The sequence below is a fragment of the Melospiza melodia genome, chromosome 7 (genome assembly GCF_035770615.1).
Source record: "Melospiza melodia melodia isolate bMelMel2 chromosome 7, bMelMel2.pri, whole genome shotgun sequence".
In the NCBI taxonomy this organism is placed as follows: domain Eukaryota; kingdom Metazoa; phylum Chordata; class Aves; order Passeriformes; family Passerellidae; genus Melospiza; species Melospiza melodia.
Window position 1 is genome coordinate 26,660,333 of NC_086200.1, and position 27,134 is coordinate 26,687,466.

Sequence of the window (27,134 nt, forward strand, 5' to 3'; positions counted from 1 at the left end):
TAATTCTGCGACTCTGTTACCAACCTGCCCAAGAGATGGGACACCCTGGCAGCCTCTCCCTTGCTGGGGACACAGGAGAGGATTCTGCAGAAGACTGAACTGCTTTCCACAAGTTTCCCTTCATGTTCCCCTCTGCCAGGCTCCAGATGTCCAGAACCAAATCTCAGACTGGAGCCCCCAACTGAACCCCCAGAGCATCTCCACTGGGAGAAAGGGAAAGGGCAGAGCACAAAACTCCAGGTAGGGCTTGAGGCAGACGAGAGGAACCTCTTCTTTGTGAGAAACATTTAATTCAACACCATGACTTACAAGAGGACAGATTTACAGAGTAGTAACTGTAACAGACTGTTCAGAAAGGAAAATAATGGTGGCTGCCTGCAGTGCCAGGTAAAGCTCCCCAAAGCAGCACCTGGCACAGCATCAGCAAAGTACAATTCAGTCTCCTAGCAGTACTCAAATGAGCAATATCAACCAATTTTGTGTTTGCAGACCTTTAAGAAAAGAGTGAATAAAGGATCAATCACTTTGGCATGGGATATTTTTCAGGGATCACTAAGCTGCACTACTCCCAAAGGCAATTCCCTGGCCCCTGGCTGTCCCTGCTAATCTTTCTCACACAATAAAGGCTCTGGGAGCTACTTTCTTCCCCAAGTTTTGGGATACCAACAACTCATACAATTGGTTGGTGGCACACTATTTAATGCACCACCCTGTAGTGTTCTCTCAGCAGAGACGTCCACGCACGGTTATGCAATGGATACCCTAAGACTAAAATAATTCTGCAACCCAGTCAACACATTCCCCAAGCTATCAGCTCTCATCTTCCTCCCCTCTCCTTGTCTCCCTTCCCAGAGAAATCCATTTTTAGCCACAAGTTACCCCAAAATGCTCAAAGATGTACTGGAAGAGACTGAGGGATCAATCAAGGAACCCATGGTGAAGCCCAATATTTAGAAACACATTAAGGCAGGTTTCACATCAGTCCAATTGTTGACACAAAATGCTGGTCACCTCACTGCACATGCAAATAAGAAAGATTCAGTACTTAATAAAAAGCTTTAAATTCCTTTTTTTTAGATATCAATTATAGAAAAATCAACCTTTTACCTTTTTTTTTTTTTTTTTAAAGAGGTCAGAACATTACTGCACACAAAAGCAGGTGTGTGGCCACACCTGTTGGAATGGATCCCCTTCCCTCCACACTGAGGAACAGAGGGCAGGTTCTTGGCACCAGAAGAGAAAAAGGAGGAAGTTTTCCTCATTATCAGTCAGAAATGAGTCATCCTTCCATCCCCAGTTGAGAAAGTCCTTCTGACTGGACTTAAAACCAAAGTAAAATATACCTCAGGTTGGGTATATTGTGAACAGAGTCTTGGAGGCAAATGTCTGGACACACAGAGCTTGGATCCAAACTGTGGTGTGGAATAACCAAATAGCCAAATGCCCAGAGCTGGCAGCCCAAGTCCTCGAGTGCAGCTTCCCCTCCTCAGCCCAGCCCAGGTGGGAGAGGCACTGGCAGCTCAGCTCTGAGACTGCACTTCCAAACACTTGCAAGACCAATGTGGTCTTGTGAGGAAACAGCAACTCACACATGGAATGAACCATTCACAACATGAAATGACCTCCCTACAGTCAGGTACAAACAGGTAGCCCACAGCAGAGTAGCCAAGGAGTGAAACAGCATCTCCCCTCCCTTGGGTTAGGGAGAAAATTGTTTCTGTGGGTCATTAAAAGTACTTTGATAGAAAAGCTTAAAAATGTATCACCCAGCACTGACCCACAAAAAGTAATACCAAAAAAAACAAAACCCAAAAAAAAGAGCCAGAAAATTCAGTTCCTAGGATTTTCCCTCCCACCATGTGATATTCTTTATCCCCTCCCACTTTTGCATTCCCAATCACCCTATCCCTGTAGAAAAAGGGAGGGGAGTAGAGTTGAGTCAAGTTCCATCTGCAGAACTCCCCTGCAGTGAATGAACCATCAGCTTGCACGTCTCCTGAAGTCCATCCAAAGGCTCTGGGGTACAGTTGGACTGATGGTGCACTCTTGGCTCTGTGAATGCTTGTGCTGACCCTGCTGAATGGGTTTATACTGGGAATTCTTAGATGGAACTCCCTGAAAGAGGAAAAACAAAGACCTTGTAACTCAAAAAGAATTTTTGTAGCTTTTCTTAAAAGGAGAAATCTCACTGTCTTAACACATTCATGTCTTTATCTCCTGGGTTTCACCTACAGCAGTCAGTTTGTTCTGGCTCCTGCCAGACCTCTAGAGCAGAAAGGAATTCAAGGTATTCACTGTCCAAATACAGCTACTGCTGCTGATAGGGGAAAATGGGAAAAAAGAGCCCAGATAAAAGATGGGATCTCCCAAAGGCCAAGCAGATTGCACATTATAATCAATCCTCAAGCTTCAAGGATTGCTAAACAAAATCAATCTTCCTCCCACCTGAAATCCTCATTCCCTTCAAAGGAGCTCCTCAGCTATTTATCCTAAAAAGTTCCTTTTTTCCCCCACCACATTCTTGATTCTTGTCTCAGAGGCTCCAGAGGAGGCCACTAAGTTGATCTTAGGGCTGGAGAACCTCTCCTATGGAGACAGGCTGAGACACAACTGGGGCTGAACCCTGAGCCTCCTTTTCTCCAGGCTGAGCCCCCCCAGCTCCCTCAGTCCCTCCTGGTGCTCCCAGCCCCAAAGCCCAGCCTGGCACTGGGCACTGCCAGGGATCCAGGGGCACCCACAGCTGCTCTGGGAAATCCATTCCAGGGATGGATTCCACAATTCCTGATTCCCAATCTCCCACCCAGCCCTGCCCTGTGGCAGTGGGAGCCATTCCCTGTGTCCTGTCCCTGCAGGCCTTGTCCCCAGTCCCTCTGCAGCTCTCCTGGAGCCCCTTCAGGCCCCAAAAGGGGCTCTGAGGTGTCCCTGGAGCCTTCTCCTGTCCAGGTGAGCAGGCCCAGCTGTGCCAGGCTGGCTCAGAGCAGAGGGGCTCCAGCCCTGGCAGCATCTCCGTGGCTCCTCTGGCCTGGCTGCAGCAGCCCCACGTCCTCCTGCTGCTGTTGCCCAGGGCTGGGGCAGCTCTGCAGGTGGGGTCTCACTCCCACCTCCCCCATTCCTGATCCAAAGCCCCCACACCTTTCAAAGTGAAGATCCATCAATATTTAAGGTTCCTGAAAACCTTTCTGTCCCCAGTGTTCAAGGTGAGACACAGCACAATCACCCACCTGGACTATACATTTTCCATCTCCTGGTCATGGTCCTGCTCCTCCTCCTCCTCCTCTTCTTCTCCTTCCTCCTCTGCTCCTTCTTTCTCCGAGGGAGGCTCCCCATCCCTGGCAATCTCCTCCACGTGGGCCAGCATGTCAGCCATCAGGGCCTCCTCCAGCCTCTTCCTCACCTGCTGCACCAGCTCCTCCTGCTTCCTGCCCAACACAGGGACACCCAACATCAGCCCCAGGCTGCCCCTGTCAAGGGAAAAGAGTTCCCAATCCCTCCAACATCAAAGCATGGACTGGAAAAACCAAGAACTCCATTGTATAACCAAAAAAAACCCCAAAAAACCAAAAAACAAACAAAAAAAAAACCCCACCTGGCATTGTACTCCGAGTGAAGATGAAAAACACTTTAAAAATTCCTTCAGTATTTATATTATGTGTCCTGGACCTGTTGATTTCTGGCTGAAGTTTGGCTAATCTAGCAGCCAATTTTTTTTTTAGCCTAATGCTGATTTTTAATTCCTGCTACTAATATCTAAAGTCAGCCTACCCTGCACAGACTTTCAAAAATGTGACTGGAAAAAAATTAAGTTTCAGGCCATTTCTTTCTGCTCATTTTCCTTTTGAGTCCCAACCCTAAGAAGTCAAAGCACAGCAAAGAAGTGATCAACAAGCAGTGGCTCATGGGGCTCCTATTTCAGCTCAGCCACAGGACATCAAAGTTACAAACAGACTGTTTTTCCTGGCCATTTATGTCTCAATCAAGCCCAGAAAAATCATCCTGCAATTCCAAAAGATTTATCAAGCAGTCAAAGCAAGGACTGCCTTTAAACACTTAATGAATGCAAATTGCAAGCTGCAGGCCTTTGGTATAGTCAGTTCTCCATTAAAAGCTTAAAGCTGAATTTGACCAATCCTGATTTAACAATATTTAATTACTACAGCAACCTATAGCAGAATCAGCTGCATCCTTGTTCCCTGTCAGCAAGCATGGCTTGGGTTTGGTCAATCCAGAAATTTTATTTAATTCATTTACAGACACAGAGGAAGGTGAAGAGAATGCAATCCTCCTGTACAGGATTTCTCCAATGCCATCTCTGCACCTTGTTCAAATTTTATTTAATTCATTTACAGACACAGAGGAAGGTGAAGAGACTCCAATCCCTCTGTACAGGATTTCTCCAATGCCATCTCTGCACCTTGTTCAAATTTTATTTAATTCATTTACAGACACAGAGGAAGGTGAAGAGACTCCAATCCCTCTGTACAGGATTTCTCCAATGCCACCTCTGCACCTTGTTCCCTGTCAGCAGGCATGACTTGGGCATGGTCAATCCAGAAATTTTATTTAATTCATCTACAGACACAGAGGAAGGTGAAGAGACTTCAATCCCACATACAGGATTTCTCCAATGCCATCTCTGCATCTTGTTCAAATTTTATTTAATTCATTTACAGACACAGAGGAAGGTGAATTCAATCCCACATACAGGATTTCTCCAATGCCACCTCTGCACCTTGTTCCCTGTCACCACAGCAGGCATGGCTTGGGTTTGGTCAATCCAGAAATTTTATTTAATTCCTTTACAGACACATAGGAAGGTGAAGAGAATCCAATCCCTCTGTACAGGATTTCTCCAATGCCATCTCTGCACCTTGTTCCCTGTCAGCAGGCATGGCTTGGGTTTGGTCAATCCAGAAATTTTATTTAATTCATTTACAGACACAGAGGAAGGTGAAGAGAATGCAATCCTCCTGTACAGGATTTCTCCAATGCCATCTCTGCTCAGAGGTGCCTCAGTTGAGGCTCTCCCAGCTCGCTTTTGTAATAAAAGGAAACTTGACATGAAAAACAAACATGAGCCTGAAACTGCAGAGTAACTGAGCGTGGCCAAAATAAAAAACAGTGGGGATTTAAGCACATGACAGAGCTTCATGTAACTACTTTTGTCTCCTCTCTTGCTCCAGAGCCATTCCAGTGAATTCCCAAGGCACAGTGTTCCATCAGACACTCAGAAAGAACAGCAAAGCACTGTTTGAGCACAAGGAACCTCATTCCAGAACAGCAAGTGCTATTTCCAGCTCCTACCTGATATCTTCATCAGTCACCATGAAGGCTTTGCAGAGAGGCTGGGAGGTGTTGAGCCAGACCCCAGGGTTCTTCTCCACAGCTGCAGAGAGCTGCCCAGTGATGGGCATGGTGCTGGTGTGCAGGGCACTGGCGATGGCAGAGAGCAGAGTCTCATCAGTGCAGCCAGGGCCAACCCCTGCAAGGGGGAGGGAAATCCATGAGCAGCACTGCCCCAGGCAGGGAGCAGGAAATCAGGACAATGGGAATGAAATTTTAATGGCAAAGCACAGGCTGTCAGTTGGAAAGCTCACATGACATAAATCTCAGAGCTAAATGATTCTAACAGCACCTCTGCAGCTCTCTGAGGGTATTGAAACTTAGAGCAGTTCCTCTTTGTTAGAACCTAAAAGATAATAAAAATCACCAAACTGGGAAAGGAAGAGGTTTCCATTCTGCTTGAACAAAGCTCAGAGAGCTGGGGGTGCTCACCTGGACAAGAGAAGGCTCCAGGGACAGGGACAGGCTCCTTTTGGGGCCTGAAGGGGCTCCAGGAGAGCTGCAGAGGGACTGGGGACAAGGCCTGCAGGGACAGGACACAGGGAATGGCTCCCACTGCCACAGGGCAGGGCTGGGTGGGAGATTGGGAATCAGGAATTGTGGAATCCATCCCTGGAATGGATTTCCCAGAGCAGCTGGGGCTGCCCCTGGATCCCTGGCAGTGCCCAAGGCCAGGCTGGGCAGGGCTGGGAGCAGCCTGGGACAGTGGGAGGTGTCCCTGCCATGGCAGGGGTGGCACTGGGTGGGTTTTGAGGTCCCTCCCAACCCAAACCCAAGCACCAATCTGGGATGCTCTGCTGCTTCTGGAAAATGAATCCCCAAAAGGCAGAGAGGCTTTGCTTCAGTGTGCCCTCAGAACAAAGGGCACTGGGAGCCCAGGCAGCAGCACAGCCCTGCTGCAGCAGGAATGGGCACAGCCCTGCCAGGCCCTGGGAACAGGAGCTCACCCCCAGCACCTCCACTCCCCCTGCCAGGTGCCAGCCCTGAGTGAAGGGCACCCTGTGGTTACCTTGCAGCCCCTTGGGAAGGTCCATTGTCTTCACCAGCTCCTCTGCAATGTCAAAGGCATTCAGGCCACTCAACTTCTTCTCCCAGAAGAGCTGCAGACAAAGCAGGAGGTTATTGGTACAAGCAGGAGTGGAACTGACAGCTCCACACAATCCCTGCTTCCTGGGCAGACAGGGAACAGCAGGGCTGAGGACATTTAACGTGGATTTACCACAGAAGGGATGGATCTGCCACCTCCAACAGCAGCAACAATCCTCACTGCCAATCAGCCCTGTCAAGCCTTAACTTCTTTTTGCCAGGGCTGGGATTAATGTGGGAGATGGCATTTCTTGTTGGCACTCAGATATTTATTAGCTCTAATCTATGTTACAGTCTCACCAACCCTGAGTTCTACAGCACTTCACTCCAACAAACTAAAAATGGAGCCCCATCTCTCTCTACAAGACAGTTTATCCTTTTAAGGATGAACTATCCAATTAAGAAATGACACCTAAATTATTTTTACTTTTTACCCAATAAACAACCAACCCATGGCTCATAATGTGGACTTTTATATCCAATTACACAAAACCACCCAAACCCATGGAGAGGAAGGAGAAGGAAAGGAGAAGGAAGGAAAGGAGAAGGAAAGAAAGGAGAAGGAAGGAGAAGGACCAGCCTCTGCCCTAAAACCTCCATCTTGCTTTATATATATTATTATATTCTAAAACCTTCAACTCTAAGTTTCCACCCTGTGATATCACTCACTTCTATTCAAACTCCACACCCACAATCCCAGCTCTATCATTCCATTCTGGAAGCTTCTCCACAGCCTCAGGTCAGTGCAGTGTTCTCTTGGGGGTCAGTGCCTGGCAGCACAGAAGTCTGAAATTCCCAGCAGCCAGGGCTCCAACACAGCCCCACAATTCCTCTCTCCCAGTTTGCTGCCTTGGAAAACTCTCTTGTCTTCCAGGGCCTGGAACTTTCACTGCTCTGAGCTGCAGGTGCAAGCCCACAGTGTGAGACCAGCCTTGTCAGCACCCTATTTCTCTCCAACATATCCCACAGAAAGTTAAGAAATGCAAGAGCTGAATTCAAGGTAAAGTATTATTTTCTTCCTTCTGTTTGGTCCTTTCCCCCATGTCTCTCCTCTACCAGATTTTGAGTCACAGGCTCTCCCCAGGTTTAAAAGCTGAATGTGTGGTGTGGCAGAAATTCAAATACATCACCCTGACACACCTTTAACTCTGTTCCTGGTGCAGGAGAGGTATCAGGAGGACAGCAATGCACAACTTGCAAAAACCCACATTTTTATCAAGGTTTTGAGAAATGAAGAATTCACCTCAAACAGTCCATGCACATCCCACCCCTTCTCCTGCCTGTCAAAATCCAAGTTCAACTGACCCCACATGACTTTTCCAAAAAGGGGAATGAGGCAGTCACAGCCCAAACACAGGCTGGATATTCCCTAGCCCTTCAAATAGGTTAATTTTTTTTGTTTGTTTGTTTGTTTTTTGGTGTTGCTTTTTTGGTTGTGTTTGTGGTTTTGGGTGGGTTGTTTTTTTTTTTTTTTGTTTTGTTTTTGTTTGTTTGGGTTTTTTTTTTTTGTTTTTGTGGTGTTTTTTTTTTTTTTTTTTTTTTTTTTTTTTTTTTTTTTTTTTGTTAATCAGAAAAGCTGTGGCTGTCCCAGTCCTGGAATTGTCCAAAACCAGGCTGGATGGGGTTTGGACCAACCTGGGATAGTGCAAGGTGTCCCTACCCATGGTGGGAGGGTAGAATGGGATCATCTTTAAGATCCCTTCCAGCCCCCAAGAATTCTGGGATTTTTAAGCCAGTGCATGATGGGACTTGGCTCTGATTTCAAATTTTGCAGAAACATCTGGAGTCTGCTGAGAAAAAGTCAAAATATTCTGCAATCCAGTAAAATATCTTAAAGAGGAACGCAAATCCAGCTCAGAGCTGGGAGAGAGTATTTTATCTTTAGTGTTCTTTTTTGTTGCCTTAACTATAAAAGCTGCAGGAGTAGCAACAACACTGTGAACATACAGGATCTGCTTCCCCAAAAAAACACGGTGAGACCCTGCCAACCTGCTTAAAAAAACAAAAAACCCACCCCAACCACCAAAAAAACACCCATTTCAGATAAGTTCTATCTCACATCTGGAGGTTCTAGTTCTAAGTTGAACTGGGTTTATTAAATTCTTAAAATCTGCCTTCAAAAAGTGTTTTTTGAAGTTTTCAGAAAAGGTTTTCAGTGCTCCAACAGGTACAGCTTATTTTACCTTGCCTTGTCCTGAGCATCCTTTCCTTTAAATTTGGTGTGCTCTCTTGCTTGCTAATACACATTATGGTAAGAAAAACATTTTGATTTTGTATTAACAATAAGATTCTAAGTGAATTTATGATCTTATACTGGCAGAGTTTACTCCTACTAATGTACAGTCCCCTGCACTGCAACAAACACCACAGTGGATGTGATCCCTGCAGGAACAAGGATTTAATGGAACAAGGATTTAATGGAACATGGAATTCTTACACAACTGCAACATTTGACAGTGATTCTAAACCCAAGTGTCCTCTGAAGTGGCTACAATGTCTGAATAATTTTGTAGATAATACTTAGTTTCAGCATGAAGGAAATTCAGCTACAACAGAATTGGGATCCAACCAAAGGCTGCAGTTTGTACATCCCAGTGTGCAGAGTCCATAACTAGAAATTGGGAATGGGATTTGTTCTGATTTTAAGAGCTGGGAGCACTGCAAGCCTCTGCTTCTGAAAGATCAGATTTTTCTGAATTCTGAAGTGCCAGAGATCAGGAATTACCAGGGAGCATTTGTTCAGCATCACAAAATTAAAGCAGATTATTTTGGGATCCTCCCAGTAGGAAATCCAGGAGTTCCTCAGCCTTACCTGTCTGGGCTGGTCCACAGCTTTCTGGGGGTCACTCTTCACCTTGTTGCTGGGGTGGTTTGTGATCTTGGTGACAGGCTGTTTGAAGATAGAGGCAGTCTGTCTCACAGGCAGGGCTGTGTTCAAATCAGGCTTGCCCTGTTTCACACAAAAAGAAAAGGAAAAAGCCACAAAAATGTTTTCAGATTGCTAAAATGCTACTACAGCCACAAAGAAGTGCAGCAGGGAACAGTTCCTGGGCTTCAAATCTTGTCTAATCTCAAGTTATACAAGTTAGGTTGCTAAAAATACATAACTAAATTCAAATCTTGCCTTAGACCTATCAAAGTTTTCCACTCATTCTGTTTAGCATAGCAGCCTCCTCCCATGTGAGCTCACACACATCAGTTTTACTCCCATTTTTAATGACTTTAGGAGTCAGAACAAACCATGTGTAATCACTAAAAGAGAGGGTTACAACACAATATTTGTAATAAATAAAAAAATTACAAGCAGGGATTTAGAGGCTGATTTCTGAATCCAGAAACTACTCCAAACAATTCCTTCTAAATCAAGTTGTGACCAATAAACCAACACCACTGAAAGCTGAATCCCTTTTTTTACCTTTGCTTCTGAACAAAGCTCAGCTTTTAAATGCAGCTCATAATCAATTTTGCACTACAGGACTGCATTTTCTGTTAGGGGAAGCACAGGAAGGGAATGAGGAAGGCTGCTCCTCATTCCCAAAATCCAACACACAACTCTTGGAATGGCTCTAGGACACGCTTTGTTCTCAGGGATGCAAACACTGTGTCTGCCTCACAGATTTATTCATGAGATGTAGAAAAGATGTATTCAGGACAAATATAATTCTGAACCATCTGGGTGCTAATCCTTGCAGAAGCCAGTGATAACATTTGTACATTTATTGAGAGTTTTGGGCAGAATTTTTAGCCTGAGAGGTGTGTGAGCTGCTGCTCTCTGCCTCAAGGCAGGTCTCAAAATATCCCTGCAGCACCAGGACTGTAAGAAATGTTCCCAGCACTCTCGTGAAGATGATCCTTGACTGGCTGATGTATTTCAGAAATGAGCATTGTGCCTTTTCCACATTCAGTGTTTAGGTGCATACACAGCAGCTGCTGGGTTCTGGGAAGGATTTTAGCATCTGATGAAGATCCTGAGGAATGAGTTGGGACAATCAATGCAGACAGGGAGCCTGACACTGCCACCCTGACACCTCAACAACCTGAATTAACAGCTAGAGAACCTTTTATTTTGTTCTACAAATAGGCCTCACAGTTCTTTTCCCTCTCAGGCTTTTTGCCCCAAATGCCACCTCCCCTTCCATCAGTGCCAAAGCTGGGGCAGCAGCACAGAGCTGACCTCTCCTGCAGCATCTCCTCATCCCTGTGGACCCAAACCCCTCCTCTCCTCTGCAAAGGCAAGGGCAGGGCAGAGCTGCTGCACAACTCCAGGAATGTGGGGCTCTGGAGCAGATTGTGCTGGAGGAGGTGAGCTCACACTGCAGGGAGAGGGATCACAGAATCCTGGAATGGTTTAGATTGGAGGGGATGTTAAAGCCCATCCAGTGCCAGCCCTGCCATGGCAGGGACACCTCCCACTGTCCCAGGCTGCTCCCAGCCCTGCCCAGCCTGGCCTTGGGCACTGCCAGGGATCCAGGGGCAGCCCCAGCTGCTCTGGGAAATCCATTCCAGGGATGGATTCCACAATTCCTGATTCCCAATCTCCCACCCAGCCCTGCCCTGTGGCAGTGGGAGCCATTCCCTGTGTCCTGTCCCTCCAGGCCTTGTCCCCAGTCCCTCTCCTGGAGCCCCTTTAGTGCCCTCAAGGGGTTCTGAGCTCTCCCTGGAGTCCTCTCTTCTCCTGCCAGGGAGCAATTCCTGCCCAATATTCCATCTAAATACGATTTTTTTTCCCATCTAAATTGGATTTTTTTCCCATCTAAGTTTCACTTTTTCAGTGGGAGCCATTCCCTGTGTCCTGTCCCTGCAGGCCTTGTCCCCAGTCCCTCTGCAGCTCTCCTGGAGCCCCTTCAGGCCCCAAAAGGGGCTCTGAGGTGTCCCTGGAGCCTTCTCCTGTCCAGGTGAGTACACCCAGCTCTCCCAGAGCAGAGGGGCTCCTCTGCACTCACTCCCACAGGGCAATGCCTGTCTTGTGCTGGGAACTGAAGAAGGTGACAGCCTCTTCCCTGCCCTCCTCCACAGAACACTGAGCAGTGCCACAACTCTCCTCCCCAGCACCAACCCCCTGGGAGCAGCACTTGTCCAACCCCCACCAGCAGAGCTGCTCTGACACAGCTCCAATTCACGCTCCAGCTCTGAACTGCTGCATTCTCCCTCCTCTCCCAGGCTGCTCTGGCAGCTCCTCAGCAGGGAGGGCGAGCAGCAGAGCCTCTCCCTCTCTTACTTTGGCCTGGTTGGAGCAGTCGTAGCGCATCCTCTGCCTGTTCTTGTTCATTTTGTTCATCAGCATCTTGCCCGTGCGGAAGTCGAAGGTGCCCAGGTCCATGGAGCTGCCCAGGTAGCGTGCCAGCTGCGGCTTGCTGCGGAACTTCTTCCCACTGGGGCTGCAAGAAACACACCAGGTGTCCAACCCCAGGGACACCCCCTCCCCCTGCACCCCCTCTGCACCTCAGCAGGGAGGGTTTTTATTGCCATGCTCAAAAACACACGCTGGACTTTGCAGGATGAAGCTCACGTTCAGCTCTGAAATGTTTTCGTATCGACTGCTTCTCATGTGGAACACACAAATTAAGTTAAAATGGTTTGGTATGTCAAGAGGAAGATTCAGATCAGATAAACAAATGTAGCATAATGCACACAATAACCATCAAGGGAGATCTCAGCACAGATGCACTTTTCATTCAGCTGTCTCTCATAGTAAATGCACATTTTCAAGTATAATTTCTTCTCTCAGGACTCTTGCATTTGACCAGCACCAAAAATGCTCCTTGTCTGCTCTCCCTGCCCCTTGAACAGCACATTCAGGTTTGATTCTATGTCTTTTGTAGCATCCTGAAGACTTCAGAAAAAAGAGAAAACCAGAAGTTAACTACTGACAAGCTGCAAAATAAAGAATCCAAAGTGATGCAAAGATAAATGTCAAAGCCTTGTAAAACCTTCCATTAACAGCAAAAGGGAAGAGAGACTCTTCTGTAACACCTGGGTTTCTACAAAGACTCAACCTGGAGAGCAGGCATAAATTATTCCAAATTCTTACTGATGTTTTCTTTGGGGTTTTGTTGTATTTTTTGTTTTAGTTTGTTTTTTGAGGAGGTTTTTTTTTTTGGTTTGGTTTTTATTTGTTTGTTTGGGTTTTTGTTTTATTTATTTTTTTCTGGTTGTTGTTGGGATTTTTTTGTTTTGTTTTGGTTTTTTTTTGGGGGGGGGATTTCTGTTTTTTTAATAATCCAACATAAGCTATTTTTTTATTCATAAAGCAAAAATAAGCCACTGTGTTATGGCTGCAGTGTGGGACTGTAAAGACAATAACACCAAGTATTTTTCACCTTCTCACTGAGCAGCAAAACAACACCTCTTTATTCTATCAATAACTTTCACTTCTGGTTTTCTCCACTTTGCAACTTGCATATTCAGTCCTAGTTCACACCCAGGAGAAGTTCATTCCCTGTATACCCATCCCACTATCACATCTTAATGGGCTGGAAGGCATTTTAAGACCAAAAATGCCAGTTACCCCCTTATCTCACACTGGTGAGATACTGATAGCCTTACCAAGGTCTTAACAACAACAAAACAAAGGAAAAGGAAAAGTCAATGTTCACATATTGTCTCCTGCCCTGAAGCTTTATTAGGGGAAAGCCAGCATGAGCAGAGAATTTCTGGTACAGGACAGTGACAAAGCAATTAGGTTAAGTCAGGCTGTGCGTGAAAAAAATAGATTAAAAAAAAAAAAACAAACCCAGAAAGTACCCAAGTATTAAAAGGTCTCCAAAAACTGAGATAAATTTAACATAAATTACAGTAAAGCTGAAATCAGAAAAAGTCTCTGGAAGGAATTAAGTCTGAAAGGTTGTGGTGATCCCACACAGCATCTGCTGAGGAAGCTCCTGGCTCCAACTGCTCCCAAGCTGCTTATCCTGCCTGGATCTCCTCCCTGCCACCACCACTGCTCACACAAATGAACCAGCTGAGGAAAATAATCCATCTTTGGAGGCCAGGGGAGGAGGAGGAAACACTCCCCCACTGGTTATTCCTCAGCTGGACCAGCTCCCTGTGGAGCTGCACTTGGGCCAGGGCACAACACAGAGCAGGACCAAGCAAGAGAGGCTGTGTCCAGCCCCAAATTCATGAATTAACTTTTTCAAACTCTAAAGGGAGTTATTTGCCTCAATCCAGAGAGAGGAATAACCAACTCAGCAGCTTTAGGGCAGGGCTGTTGCTGCCAGTGAAGCCAGGAGGAAAAACTCCTGCTACATGAAGAACATGGCACTGCTTCCTCTTCCAAGATCTGCTGCTCTAATTTAGGGTTTAGTGTCTTAGCAGGTTTAAAAATAATGCATTAAAGTGCAGAGTAACTTCCAGAACAGTCAGTACAGTCGAAGACAGGATTTTAAGTGAACAGAACCCTTCACCTCTGTGTGTTTAGTATGTGCTGTGGTCATTTTGCAAGGAAGAACTCAAAAGCTGCTCAGAGTCTCAAAAAACCCACCTGAAATGACTGAGAGTCCTGTCTCTTCCTGGGGAAGCTTGGCCCAAAGGAAAAGCACTGAAATGTTCAGAAGAAAAACTTTTATTCTGATTAGGTCTTGCAAAAGGCAGGATCACCCCCAGGCTCCCTGGGACAACAGCAGAGCAGGGAGCGAAGCTATGAGCAAAAGGTGACAGGGAACTGAGACAGGAAGGGATGGGGCGCCCTGGAGCTCCTGGGGACCCTCTGGCAGGACCACGCAGGACATTGGGGCACCCACACACACCTGGGAGGGTCAGAGGTGTGGGGGGAGCCACAGGAACCCAAATCTCGAGTGGGATCCCTGATGCACACCAGGACACACAGAAACTCCCCCGGTACCACAGAACTCTGAGCGATGTTAAAGCGACTTAAAATGTCACAAAATACAGAATTTACCTCCTTCTGCCCCTCCTGCACTCCTGGCTTTGCACAAAGAGGCCCAGAAACGAGACATTTTGGTACAAAGCTGCAAAGCCCAGCCTCTGCTCTGTAACACCCCCAGGCAGCGACGCTGAGAGCCCGGATTGATCCTGAGCTCCCGAATTAGGCTGTGCCACAGCTCCCTGCGTGAAAGGCCGAGCTGCAAAGGACTTTACAACTTGCAAAGGATTTTTCACGCTCGTCCATCACCAGCTCCGGGGCTTTATTCGCTTGGGCCGCCTGGTTCTCGCTAACAAAACAGACCTGGCTGCCGGAGCCCACGCCGAGCACCCCCGGCTCTCATTCCCAGACTTTTGCGAGCAGATTGAGCCCGCTCGGGGCAGCCCATTGAAGGGCCAGGTGTCCCTGCTCTCCATGTGCAGCTCAGCCTTTGTTTCCTGCCTTATATCCTTAAGGAGAGAGCGGCTGCCCAGGCCCTCTCCCCTCCTCCCTCCCTCCCTCATCTGAGTCTCCACCCCTCCGCTCTCCCATTTAGCCCGCACAGGATCTGCACAACTTGGGAAGCGAGGGACAAAAGGCAAAAGAAAAAAAAAAAAAAAAAAACCAAACCCTGAGCAAAGCCAGCCACCGCCTGCCTCTGGAAGGAATGGAGGCAGGGACAGCCCAGGAAAACGGGGCACTGAGAGCAGACACTCCGAGCCTTGTGTCCTCGCTGGAGGGGCAAGGGAAGAACACAAAATGATTCTCCTTCTTGCTTTCCATCGTGCTCACTCCTCTCCCCAGCTCTGCTCCGGGCAAATCCCGGTACCGGGGGCTCCTGGAGGGCTGCAGGAGATACCCTCACAGGGAGATGGGGACCCCAAAACACCGCACAAGCACCAGCGCCAGCACCTCTGTCACAGCACCCCCAGTCACCCCCAGATGCAGCACCCACAGCCAGCCCTGCCCCGGGGTCCCACACTCAGCTGGGCCACCCTGGCATGGGCTGGCACGGCCATGAAAACCACACCAAGCCAGAGGGTGACACCTCCATGTGCCCCAGAGCACCCCACAGCCCTACACAGCCACAGCCCCGGGGACCTGACCTGTCCCCATCCCCGTGGGGCTGTCCCAAGGGATGATGTCCCCTTCCCTGCAGGACAACAGGGGGGTCTTCGTTCAGCAACTTGGACTCCAACCATACCAAAAATAAACGCCCCCCAAAAAACCCAAAGAAAGCACTTGGAGACACACAAAATCTCCCCAAATTTCCAGAAGCATCACATCCCTAAAGGAGAGCCCAAATGGCAGCTCTGTAACACCGGGACAAACAAAATTACAACCAGATGATTTTGCAGGGCTCAATTCAGGAATCATGGAATTAAGGATGGAAAAGACCTTTAAGATCATCAGATCCAACCATCACCCCAGCACCACCACCATGTTCACCATTAAACCACATCCCCAAGTGTCACATCCACATGTTTTTTGAATATTTCCAGGGATGATGACGCCACCACTGCCCCGGGCAGCCTGTTCTAATCCTTTATAACCCTTTCCATGAAAAAAAATCTCTCTAATACCCAACCTAAAAGTCCCCTGGTGCAACTTGAGGCTGTTTCCTTCTCATATGAGAAATTATGAGCTTCCCTGCAGGCAAACCCGAGCAACAGAAGAAAAGCAAAGGACAGACTCCGTGAAAGCATTTTGCTCCACAATTTTTTTTGGAAAAGACTGTACTGATCAAAATATCTTTGGAGGAGTGTTAAAAACATTCCCTTCCAACTTCTTACATTTGTGCTGCAAAGGTAAGGAATTCTCAACAAAATAAGTTTCACACAAGAGTGTGAAGTTTCCCAGCACAGTGATGTCAACATCCTGAGGCAGAGACGAGCAGCAATCCCAAATTTCTGACACTTGGCCATCAAACCTTCAGGAGAAAAACACTCTGCAGAAAAAAAAGCCCCACAAAGCAGCACTAAATTCTCCTTCCCCCATGTGAGAACCCCGAGTTTGAAGGGAGCCAGAACTCTCTCAAAGACAACCTGCCACTTTGACAAAATCCCTGACACGATTTTCTTCCTGAAATCCTCCATCCCTGCACTTCTCCTGCTCACAAGTCCCACCCTCTCAGCCAGAAACCCTCCTAAGGATGAGGTTCGAGGACTGGCTGTAAAAACCTGTCCAGGCACTCAGACCTGGAGGAAGATGGAATTTCCAGCCAGAGACTGGCTCACACACACATCTCACAGGGGGTTTTCCACAAACCCTCCCTGCATCTGTGCGTGCCTGGGAGCTGGACAGAACAATTACCCAGGTAAACAACAGGCAGAAGTCCCACAGGTATAACTGAACTGCCACACCTGCATTTGCCACTCTGAGGTAATGCAAAATGCAACAGAAACCAAAAATTAGCGCAACAAAGCTCTATTCTACCTTTGATCTCTGTCCAAATTGATACAAAGGGAAAGCCCATAGAAATTTTGGAATAAAAATATGCGACTTATCCTCTCTTCCCCTTTTTTTAATGTTTATCTCCAACACTGCAACTTAACAAACAAGTTCTGGGACAAACAAACAGAATCTCTGAAGCTTTCAGCTGCTGCTGGCGGTCTCATCCTGCCCTCAGCCTCCGAGCTGCAGCAGCTGAATCGGCTTCACGTTCTCGAGGACAGCACTTTCTGGTTCACTCCCCTTTTCTCACAAACATAACCTGATTCTAAAAATGAAACCTGGAGCTAAAGCTGTGTCTGTCCCATCCTTGGAAGTGTTCAAGGCCAGGTTGGACGGGGCTGGGAACCACCGGGTCCAGTGGAACGTGTCCCTGCTCATGGCAGGGTGGGATGAGATGGGCTTCAAGGTCCCTTCCAACCCAAACCGTGGTGTGAGGATCCTGTGTCAGAGGCAGAAGTTGAGGGTTTGGATTTTCCCGACAGGCAGGGCCAGCTGAGGACACAGGGACAGCTCCTGCTGCGTTCGCAGCTCCCGCTGGACCCGAGTTTCACACCTCAGCCCGCGGGTGCCTCGTGGGTGCGGGGAGGATCCATATGGCCTCCTACAGCCGTATGAGCCATGCAGGGCTATAAATAGCACCCCTCCAGCTCCCGGGCCGTGTGCTCCCCCCGCAGCCACACTCCCGGCAAGGCGCATCCCGACCCGCCCCGGGGCCAGCGCCGCGAGCAGCCCGGGCTCCCTCCCCGCAATCCCCGAGCGCACCCAGAGGGCAGCGGAGCGAGCCCCGGGGAAGGAGGAGCACCCCCCGCGCTGCTCCTTCGAGAATAAAGAACCCGGAGTGCCCGCGGGGCAGGAGCCGCTCTGAGGGGACGCGGGGGCTCCTCACGGCGCTCCCCGATCCCTGAGGGAGGCCGAGCATCCCCGGGTCCCCGCGGCCGCCCCGGGCCGGCTCCCCGCTCCCTTCCCCTCCACCTGTGGCTGCGGCCCCGGCCCGGCCCCCCGCGCCCGGGGCGGCCCCGCCGAGCGCTCCCACCTCTTCCGCTCCATGGCGGCTCCTCCCGGCCCGCTCCCGCCTGGCTCCGGCCGCCTCCCGCCGGCTCCTCCCGGCCGCCGCGCTCTCCTGCCGCCGCCGGCCCTTCCGCGCTCCCGCTGCCCCCGGGAGGCGGCGCCGCGGCCCGGCTCGTCCCGCTCCCGCTGCGCTCCCGGTGCCGGTCCCGGCCCTGGCCCCGCTCCCGCCGTCCGGTGCGCGCCGCTCCCTCCGCCCGCCCCTTCCACCCACCGAGCCGCCTCCCACCGCCCGCCGCGCCCGGATCCCTCCGCCCGCATATAGTCCCTCCCCCCGCCGCCCCCGCGTGGTGCCCCCCCCGTGCCAGCCCCGCTCCCCCGGCGAACCCGCACGGTGCCGGCCTTACCCCAGCTCCGAGCGCCGCGGGCCCCCCCGGTGTCCCGGCAGCGCCGCTTTGGGCATCTTCCCCCGCGCCCGCCCCGGCCGCACTGGCGGCCCTGCGACCCCCGGCCCCGCCCCGCGCCCCGGGCTGCGGACCCGCCCGGACCCCCGGGGAGAACCGGCCCCCTGCCCTGGGGCTGCCCCCGGGGGGGCTCGGGGTTCGTGCCCTGCAACAGAAGTATACTAAAAAATACCGCTCAATAAAACCCAACAACAACAACAACAACAACAACAAAAAAGCACAAAAAAGGGGGGAAATCTGCACACGAGGAACTGGAGTGAAGACAAAGCAATGAAAAGTTTTTCAGGAAAGCGTGTAAACCAACACCTACTGCAGCTGCAGTGGCAAATTCCCGGCTGTGGTACCGCCAGGAGAGGTGTCTGCCGAGGAACGGCCACCTGGGAACCCCAGCTTCGGGAATGAGACACCAGCCAGCACCTGAATCCCAGCTGCTGTGTTCCTGCCATTCCATGCCAGTATCCACATGCTGAGAAACACCACAAGGCAGCCTCCTTCCCAAAGCAAGTCAGAGAAATCAATTTTCCTTTAATGAATGATGTATTAGCTTTTTGTTACGAATCATGCTTGGAGCAGCAGTTGGAAAGGATCAGTGTTGGACGCTACAGAGCAGGGGTGTCCACAGCAGTGTGTCCATTCTGTCTGGCCACCGCTCTGGTCTGACATCAAACTCTATTTGTGTCAATAACCAGCGCTTCCTCCAGTCCCCAGCTGGCAGCAACTTAGAATCCTGGAATATCCTGAGCTGGGAGGGACCCTCAGGGATCATCGAGTCCAGCCCTGCAGAGCCACCCCAACAGCCCCACCCTGAGCACCCCCGGGAGCTCCTGCAGCTCTGGCAGCCTTGGCACCATTCCCTGGGCAGCCTGGGCAGTGCCCAGCAGCCTCAGGGGGCAGAACCTTGCCCTGAGCTCCATGCCAAGGCCTGGCACAGCTGCAGCCCTTGCTGGGCTCCTGTCCCTGTGCCAGAGCAGAGCTCAGCCCCTGCCCCTGTGCCTGCCCTGGGGAGGAGCTGCAGCCCCCGAGGAGCCTCCCCTCAGTCTCCTGGGCTGCAGCTGAACGAGCCAAGTGCCCTCAGCTGCTCCTCAGCCCTTCCCCAGCTCCGTGTCCCTCCTCTGGGCACTCTCCAACAGCTTTGGGTCCTTCTGATCTCGTGGTGCCCAGAGTGCCCCCAGCACTGGAGCTGAGGCTGCCCCAGGGCAGAGCAGAGTGGGACAATCCCTCCCTGGGCCTGGTGCCCCCAGCACAGGGGGGCCCTTGGGGCTGCCAGGACCCAGCAGTGACTCAGATCCAACCTGCACTGACCAGGACCCCCAGGGCCCTTCCCACAGCACCTCTCATCCCCAGTCTGTCTCAAGGGCAGGAACCAGCACTAGCCATCATTAAACATCACGTTGTTGGGAATTACTTGCTGCCTTTTTCTTTTCAAGTCGGTGCTCACTCACTCGTTTCAAACTCCCTCGTTTGAAAAGCAGCAGGAGATGGAGGGAGGATGTGAGACTTGTCAGGGATGCGAGGGAAGCCCACACCCCCACAACGGGCTGCAAATTGTCCATCTCGGGAGTAGAAACGGGAAACAATTCCCAAGAGCAAGGTGCGCCCATAGGCGCTGGGTTACATTTACTTTGTTTTAAAAGGTTTAAGATCCGTGCGGGTGGAGGTGGTGTCTTTAATGTGATCGATGCTGAGCTTTGCCCCGAAGGCATTCCGGCTCCCCAGGAACCGGGCTTGGGGGTTTGTGTTGTCTCCTCTGGGCTCACAGGTAGGAAATGTCTCATCTCGCTCTGCCATTGCTGTTATTTCCTTCAATCTTGCACAAAAGAAATGGAAAACTTCCAATTCTTACTATTGATCAAACCCACACTATTTTCCATCAATGCACTTCCCTGTTAAAAACACCCCAAACCTCAAATCCAGCTCAATGTATACTGTTGTAACCAAAAACTTGTACTGATGTGGAGCTCTGGAGTGCAAAAGGGAAACTGAAGCACGGTGAAACCTTCAGTGATGTGCTTTAAGAATGAACTGGCAGAGCTGGGAGCAAGTGGAGCTGTTTGGATGTGGAAGAGTGTCACAGGCAGTCTGTGGGAGAATCCCCACACATCCTCTGGACCTCGAGCTGAGGGTATCAGGAGGTGGAAAATCAGTTTTCACTGGTAGCTGGCACCGGTTTGTGGGAGGGAAACATTTACTCTCTCCTAGGACTGCGTGAAATGTTTGAGTAGAAATGAACTCTTGAGCTGAAGGGAAGATATTCCAGTGTTCCTCTGGGAACATGGCCAGGTGAGGTATTTGCAGGTAGAAGCACCAGCTGAAAGTGGATTCAGCTGCCAGAGACTCTGTGTTGCCCCAGGATGAGCAGACGATCCCAAAAATCACCAAAATCAGTTGTTGTCAGACATGGAAAGAAGCAGCAGGATATCCTGACAGAAAAACTCTTGATTTCACTCTGCAGGTATCCCTGGTTTGAAGCTTCCTACTCTGCATTCCCAGAGCCAGCTGAGGAGATTATTCCAGAGCAGGGCTGGCCACGGAATTCCCAACCCAGGAGCCCCAGCAGAGACTGCTCCAGGAGCAGAGACCAACAGGGGCTGGGCAGGCTCCCAGGGCTCAGGTGAATGAGAAAACCCTGTCCCAGCTCCACTGGCACATTCCAGGAGAGAAGTGAAGTGGGGGCACCACCACAAGGGCAAACACTTGGAAGAGGCAGGAGGAATGCAAAGCCTCCCTTTACATCATCAACCCACAGCAGTAAATCCAAAGCTACCTCTGGGCCCTCTCCAGGTTTGGGAGGGGAAGCTTTTTCCTCCTCTGTCAGGTCATTGTTTTTATTTTGTTCCTAATGTATGTGGCATTCATAGCTCTTTATGAAAATAATTAACTGTTAGAAGAGAGGCAATGCTAGGATATTAAAAATTTGAAAGATCACCCATGCCACTTGAACAGTAATTATTTGAATTTTAACAAGAGACTTGCCCAAGAATGCAGAAGGTATTTTCAAGAGTGTGTTTCTTGCTCTTGTAGCAAAAGAAATATAGCAATTAAACCAGTTACTCACAAATTCTAGGGTTAATTAGCAATAAATCCATCACTGGAAATGCTGCATGAAGAACAAGGAGCTGAACAATCCCCAAACAAATCCAAGCTCTGTGCACTCCTTGCAGAGCTGCCTGTGCACAAAGCTGGGATTTTAAATATGTTTTTCTCCTTTCAGTATCTCATCTCACCTGCTGGGCACACCTCTGCCACTGGGGCTGTGTAAAGGTGACTGTCACCACTGACTGCCAGCTCAGGGACCCTGGGGTTCTCAGGGGGATGGACACCACAGAGCCCCAGCTCCAGCCTTCCCAAAGATCTCCACGCCATGGAACAAGGCAAATGCAGGGAATTTCTGAAGCAGCAGGTGACACCCACCCTGCCCAGCTGTGTCACACAGGGAAAGTAAGGGCAGGGACTGAGCTGTCCAGAGCTGAGATTACAATCCTGCTGCTGTGCAAGGCCAGGCTGACAGAACATCCACTGCCCAAGAACTTCCCAAATTTCCAGGCATAGTTTGGCTGGAAATGGATCAGTATCAGCCCCCTATGTAAGGCAGAGGCTGCTGCTGTCAAAGCTGCACTCTCAGCACCCTGAGGTGAAGGGGAGGCTCTGATCTCCTGCAGGTCAGGCAGGAGCACTGCTGGAGCAGGGATGGGACAGCCTGAGGAATCAGCACCACTACCCCATTATTCCATATCCCAGGGAAGCTGCCCCAAGGCTGCCAGAGCTCCAGGAGTGTTTGGACAGCACTCTCAGGGTGCTCAGGGTGGAATTGTTGGGGTGTCTGTGCTGCCCTGATGATCCCAGTGGGTCCCTTCCCACTCAGGATATTCCAGGATTCTGTGATTGCATCTCAGTGGACACAGCAGAGCAGCAAAGGCAGTTTTTACATGTGAAAATGATATTCTTTGCCCCAAATTAATTGATGATGGTGAAGCAACACTAAGAAATTTTACTGTTAATTAAGTAATCCAAGTGTCCTGCATAGTGCCACTGTTTGGGCAGGTTCTCCACCAGTTTCCCACAGAAACATCTCTGAGGGTGACACAGCCCTGACAGTGACACATGGGCAGCACAGCCACAACTGGGATTTTCCCCTAAAGAGATTCAAACCTTGCATTACAGCCAAACATTCTAGCAAAATGAAATTGGGCACTAAGCAGAGAGAAAACAGTGACCCTGTTCTCACACAGAGGAAGTTTGTTTGTAAATTCTGGTCTTTGTGAAAAGGGATGAACTTTTTGCCCCTGAGTCTGAGTCATCTGTGGCTGAGTGGCAGAGACCAGAGCAAAATAATCCTAATTCTTCCTTTTTCTAACAGCTAAAAACTCTCATCTAAAGGGTTGTGTAGGGGTTTTCTAACAGCTAAGAACTCTCATCTGAAGGCTTGTGTTAAGGGGTTGTTTCACCACTGATTTAAGTTCACAAATAATAGATCTATTAATTGATAATATAGATTATTTTTCTACTTAAACCCCAAATTAAGAACTGAGCAGCTCTCTGAACCCCTGGTTTTCATCCTGGTACACAGAGAGCCAGGATTTGGGGCCTGCCTTCCTCAAGCCTCTAGATTAAGCCAGAAAAGCTTAAAAAATAGATCATTTAAGGGGTCCATGAATTGATGTTAAAAACCCCAAATCCTTTCTTTAAACTACATTTTAGGAATCTGCCACCATGAAACTCTGCAGTATTGGCTGTGAGAAGTTAACTGCATCCATGAGGCCACAATGATCCAGGAATGATGAGCCTAAAATCAACACATCCCTAAGAGTAGCTCAAGAGCTGTAATTGATATAAATAAATCATCAAGCCCAGCACCCTAGCAGCCAGTGGTTGATTCCTGAGGAACCTGCACAGGAAAAGAGGCAAACATGTGGCAGACCTGCCTTAGGACACACAGTCCAAGAAGCTGAAGATGTAACACAGTGCCCAGAGCAGCTGTGGCTGCCCCTGGATCCCTGAAAGTGTCCAAGGCCAGGCTGGACAAGGCTTGGAGCAACCTGGGATGGTGTCAGGTGTCCCAACCCAAACCCAAATCATTCCATGATTCTGTAACCCAAAACCAAACCAGGAACCTGGTCTTAAGAATATGGACTAAGAAGGTAAGCCACACACACCCACAAAATCCTAAAAAACCCAAGCCCCCAAAAATCATTCACTTGGTTTATTTTGTACTTTGTACACCTGGTTTATAAACTGCTCCCATCAGGGCAAGATGTGCTGGGAAAGTGCTCAGAGGAAGTGGTCAGTGAGGGTGAATTTGCTCACAGCTGTTCATGGGACAGACAGACACACAGACAGAGCACAGCTTGTTGCAGAATCTGTAGTGATTTCAGGGTCACCCCAGCAGGGTCTCAGGGACGGATGGCTCCAGACACTCTCCAGCAAAGAATCCTACAACAAACACAGAGCAGTGGTTAAGCAGAGCTTCCTGCACACAGCCACAGCAGGGAAACTGAGGTCTCCTCAAGACAGGTCTCATCAGCTCTTGGAGATCTGTTTCACACCCAAGATAGTTCAGCTGCCTTAGAAGGCATAAAATCAGCAGCATGGCTTTTGAGGTAGTGTTGGAAACAGAAAAATTTAACAAAAGGCAAAATAACAAAACTTTACAGAGAAAAACCGAGCTAGGTGCAGGAGGTCCTTGCTCCTGGTAAAACACCTCACAAAAGCCATTAGTTTCTTTGTTCTCTTTGTAGTAAATTGCTCTAGTAATTGTTCAATTAGCTTTTGTTCAATTAGCTATCCTTGAGTTTATGGTGAAATCTCCCAAGTTCTATGAGGTGTCTTTTCACCTAATTGAAGAGAAACTTCTAGGCTCTTTTTCTTTTTAAGGAGACAAAAGATAGTTTTGTCACTCTATCAACAAAGGGCACATTTCTATACAGCAGCCAACTGAGAGATTTCAGGATCCTCCAGGATCCAAGCAGAAGTTTCAGGTACAGGAGCTGATCCAGGTGTGGGTGGGCAGCACAGCCCACCACAGACACATCTCCTTTCTCAGCTTCTCTTCCCACAAAGTTCTTACTTCAAAATGGAAAACACAGGCTGTTGGCTCAGGAATAGAGCTGTGCTCCTACCACTGACAATTTTAAAGGAAGGAAAGGTAATTTAATTGCCACTACATAACTTGAGAGCTTTTCCAATTGAAAACTTTTCTCCATCCAGGTTGGACAGGGCTTGGATGGTGGAAGGTGTCCCTGCCCATGGCAGGGGTGGCACTGAAGGGGCTTTGAGGACCCTTCCCACCCAAACCATTGGGTGATTTTATGGTTCTATGACTTGGCTGTAAACATCACAATGACCCACAATCCCTCCAGTTCAGCTGACTTCCAAAACAAATTTCATCCCTCTCCTGGTCACAGAAGGATCTGTGCAATACAAAGTTTGCAAACAGTAAATTGTTTAAACTGCAACAACTATTGCTGAAAAAGGACTTAAAAAGTACTGTCTGTGCTTTCCAAACTGACTGACTTCCCTACAAAGCACTGTGTAGCTGGACAGAAATAGCTCACTTGCATTAATCAACATTTAGATGTAACTGTTATTCTGACCAGAAGAAACAAACCCTGAGGTGGACAGAGTTTGCTCTGGACTCAGAGTTTCTCCATTAGCATCCTTTAATTAATAGAAAAATCTTCCTGACTCCCTTCTATCTGCAGCAAGGAATAAAGAAAATCAAAGCCTGCCTTCTAAAAAGAATATGCAGTTAGAGCCCCTACAGAAGGATTATACAATTGCTGCTCCAGCTTTAGGAATGGTCAAACTTTCAGAACATTCAGATCAGCACTTCTGGTATGCATTTAAAGAAGGAAAAGAACCAAAACCTGGAGAAAGCAAATCTCCCAATGAATTTATGGAATACAATAACCAGCAATTTACTTTTAATGCCAGTTACAAGGAGCAGAGGGGAGTCTGAATTTGCATAGTCACAATACTAGCCCTGAGCTTGTAGCTCTTCTGCTCAGGAACAGAAGTAAAGATAAGTCAAAAGTTCCAAATTAGCTTGATTTGACCTCTTAAGAACTGCATTATGTTGTGGAAAACCTGCTGCTTGCAAAATAATCATTGAAAAACATATTCTAATGAATATTTCATCCTTTGGTGCTCTGTGAAGCTCCATTTAAAAAATAGAAAAAAAAATTATTGTGCCCCAGGCAAAGAAGAAATATTCCACTGTCACACCAACACAGGATTATTGTGTTCCAGGCTGGGCTGTCCTGGACAGGGCTTGCAGCAAGCTGGGATAGTGGAAGGTGTCCCTGCCATGGCAGGGGCTGAGCAGGGTGAGCTTTAAGGTCCTTCCAACCTAAACTCATCCGTGATTCTGTGACTTTATAATTCTATTAAGCCAAGAGATGCACAAACAAAACTCACCATTAGGGGGAAGCTCAGTCTTCAGTTTTGTACTTGCCGCCGATGTAGGGAACGTACTGCAAGACCAGCTTCCAGTCTGTGGCCCAGATCACCCCAATGCCAGCCACACCACCCCATGTCGCTAAGGTGGGGGTCCTAAAGGAGAGACACACCCAGGAAAACAACAAATCACCACTGGGAAAGGCTTGGCAGATGCTCATGGCTGAGGTACTTGAGAAAGGCACTTCAATCAGGAAAAGAGCTTAGAATTCCAGAATATCCTGAGCGAGAAGGCATCCATAGGGATCACTGATCCCAACCCTGCCCAGGCACCCCAACAGCCCCATCTGAGCATCCCTGGGAGCTCCTGCAGCTCTGGCAGCCTTGGCACCATTCCCTGGGCAGCCTGGGCAGTGCCCAGCAGCCTCGGGGGGCAGAACCTTGCCCTGAGCTCCATGCCAAGGCCTGGCACAGCTGCAGCCCTTGCTGGGCTCCTGTCCCTGTGCCAGAGCAGAGCTCAGCCCCTGCCCCTGTGCCTGCCCTGGGGAGGGGCTGCAGCCCCCGAGGAGCCTCCCCTCAGTCTCCTGGGCTGCAGCTGAACGAGCCAAGTGCCCTCAGCTGCTCCTCAGCCCTTCCCCAGCTCCCTGTCCCTCCTCTGGGCACTCTCCAACAGCTTTGGGTCCTTCTGATCTCGTGGTGACCACGCTGGACACAGAAATACTGAAACAACCTCAAAGACACGAAACAGCATTAGTCCTCAGGGCAGCCAAGATATCTGACAGGAAGAAGTTCATAGTCTTTCACTTAAAAAGACTACTGCACAGCGAAGAGAGGACACACTACCATACATGGCTGCCGCCACATCCCGTCGGTTCTGCCCCGTCCTCTTGCCTCCCACAGCCCTGCAAAGGGCACCCACGGCACTGCTGTATTACCGAACGTGGAACAGCCAGCGCCGGGTGGGCCGCAAGCCCTTCCCCGGCTCCTCGGGCCCTCAGCCCGGCCCCAGCGCTGCTCCGCACCCCAGCACCATCCCCAGCGACCCTCAGAGAGCGGGGAGGGAACGGGGAGGCCTCAGGCAGGGGCCGGGATGCCCTTCAGGCTCCCTCAGGCTCCCACAGAGCGCGCTGCGAGCGCGGCCGTGCCTCGAGGACGCGGTGAGGGGAGCGCGGAGCCCCAGGCCGGGCGGACAGACCCGGGTAGGAGGAGCAGAGCCCGGCTCGGAGCGGACCGAGAGCCCCGGGTTGAAGCGGGCAGCCCCAGCGCGGCGTGGGCAGCCCGGCAGCTCCTCACCAGGTCCGCAGCAGCTCCGCGTAGCGCGGCCCCAGCAGCTGGTTCAACATGGCGATGGCGCCGCCTCACTCAAAGTGACCCCGGGCGGCGGCGGCGAGGCCGCTCCGAGCACGCGCGGGGCTGCAGCGGGGCGGGGCTGCGGCCGAACCGGCCCCGCGCGGGGCTGGGCGCGAACCTGAGGGGACGCGAGCTATGCTGAGGGGACACGAGCAGCTCTGAGGGGACACGAGTCCTGA

The 27,134-nt window shown here is 49.8% G+C and overlaps 2 protein-coding genes across 3 annotated transcripts; both read right to left on the minus strand.

Annotated features, from left to right (window-relative positions):
* Nucleotides 1-270: 270 nt before the first annotated feature.
* On the minus strand, nt 271-17,860 carry MBD3 (methyl-CpG binding domain protein 3). Of its 2 annotated transcripts, XM_063160825.1 has the most exons (8): nt 17,778-17,853; nt 13,910-13,966; nt 11,645-11,804; nt 9,239-9,376; nt 6,350-6,440; nt 5,302-5,479; nt 3,222-3,419; nt 271-2,115 (listed from the first exon to the last, which is right to left on the minus strand). In XM_063160825.1, the coding sequence occupies exons 1-7, from the start codon at nt 17,789-17,791 to the stop codon at nt 3,227-3,229; spliced, it is 831 nt and encodes a 276-aa protein (XP_063016895.1). In that variant the 5' UTR covers nt 17,792-17,853; the 3' UTR covers nt 271-2,115; nt 3,222-3,226. The 2 variants fall into 2 exon arrangements, with proteins under 2 accessions (XP_063016895.1, XP_063016897.1); XM_063160827.1 differs by lacking the exon at nt 13,910-13,966 and having other exon boundaries at nt 17,778-17,860.
* Nucleotides 17,861-23,398: 5,538 nt separating this feature from the next.
* On the minus strand, nt 23,399-27,010 carry LOC134420634 (cytochrome b-c1 complex subunit 10). Its single transcript, XM_063160828.1, has 3 exons — nt 26,899-27,010; nt 25,627-25,761; nt 23,399-23,643 (listed from the first exon to the last, which is right to left on the minus strand). The coding sequence occupies exons 1-2, from the start codon at nt 26,946-26,948 to the stop codon at nt 25,641-25,643; spliced, it is 171 nt and encodes a 56-aa protein (XP_063016898.1). The 5' UTR covers nt 26,949-27,010; the 3' UTR covers nt 23,399-23,643; nt 25,627-25,640.
* Nucleotides 27,011-27,134: the final 124 nt, after the last annotated feature.

Excerpts from the sequence above, each read along its gene's own strand:
- LOC134420634 (XM_063160828.1), bottom strand. The coding sequence starts at position 26,948 with ATGTTGAACCAGCTGCTGGGGCCGCGCTACGCGGAGCTGCTGCGGACC. Across the intron at positions 25,762-26,898 it reads GCGGAGCTGCTGCGGACCTG|GACCCCCACCTTAGCGACAT; the intron begins GTGAGGAGCTGC and ends TCTCTCCTTTAG.
- MBD3 (XM_063160825.1), bottom strand. Across the intron at positions 9,377-11,644 it reads ACTGCTCCAACCAGGCCAAA|GGCAAGCCTGATTTGAACAC; the intron begins GTAAGAGAGGGA and ends TGTGTGAAACAG. Across the intron at positions 3,420-5,301 it reads GTGACTGATGAAGATATCAG|GAAGCAGGAGGAGCTGGTGC; the intron begins GTAGGAGCTGGA and ends TGTGTTGGGCAG.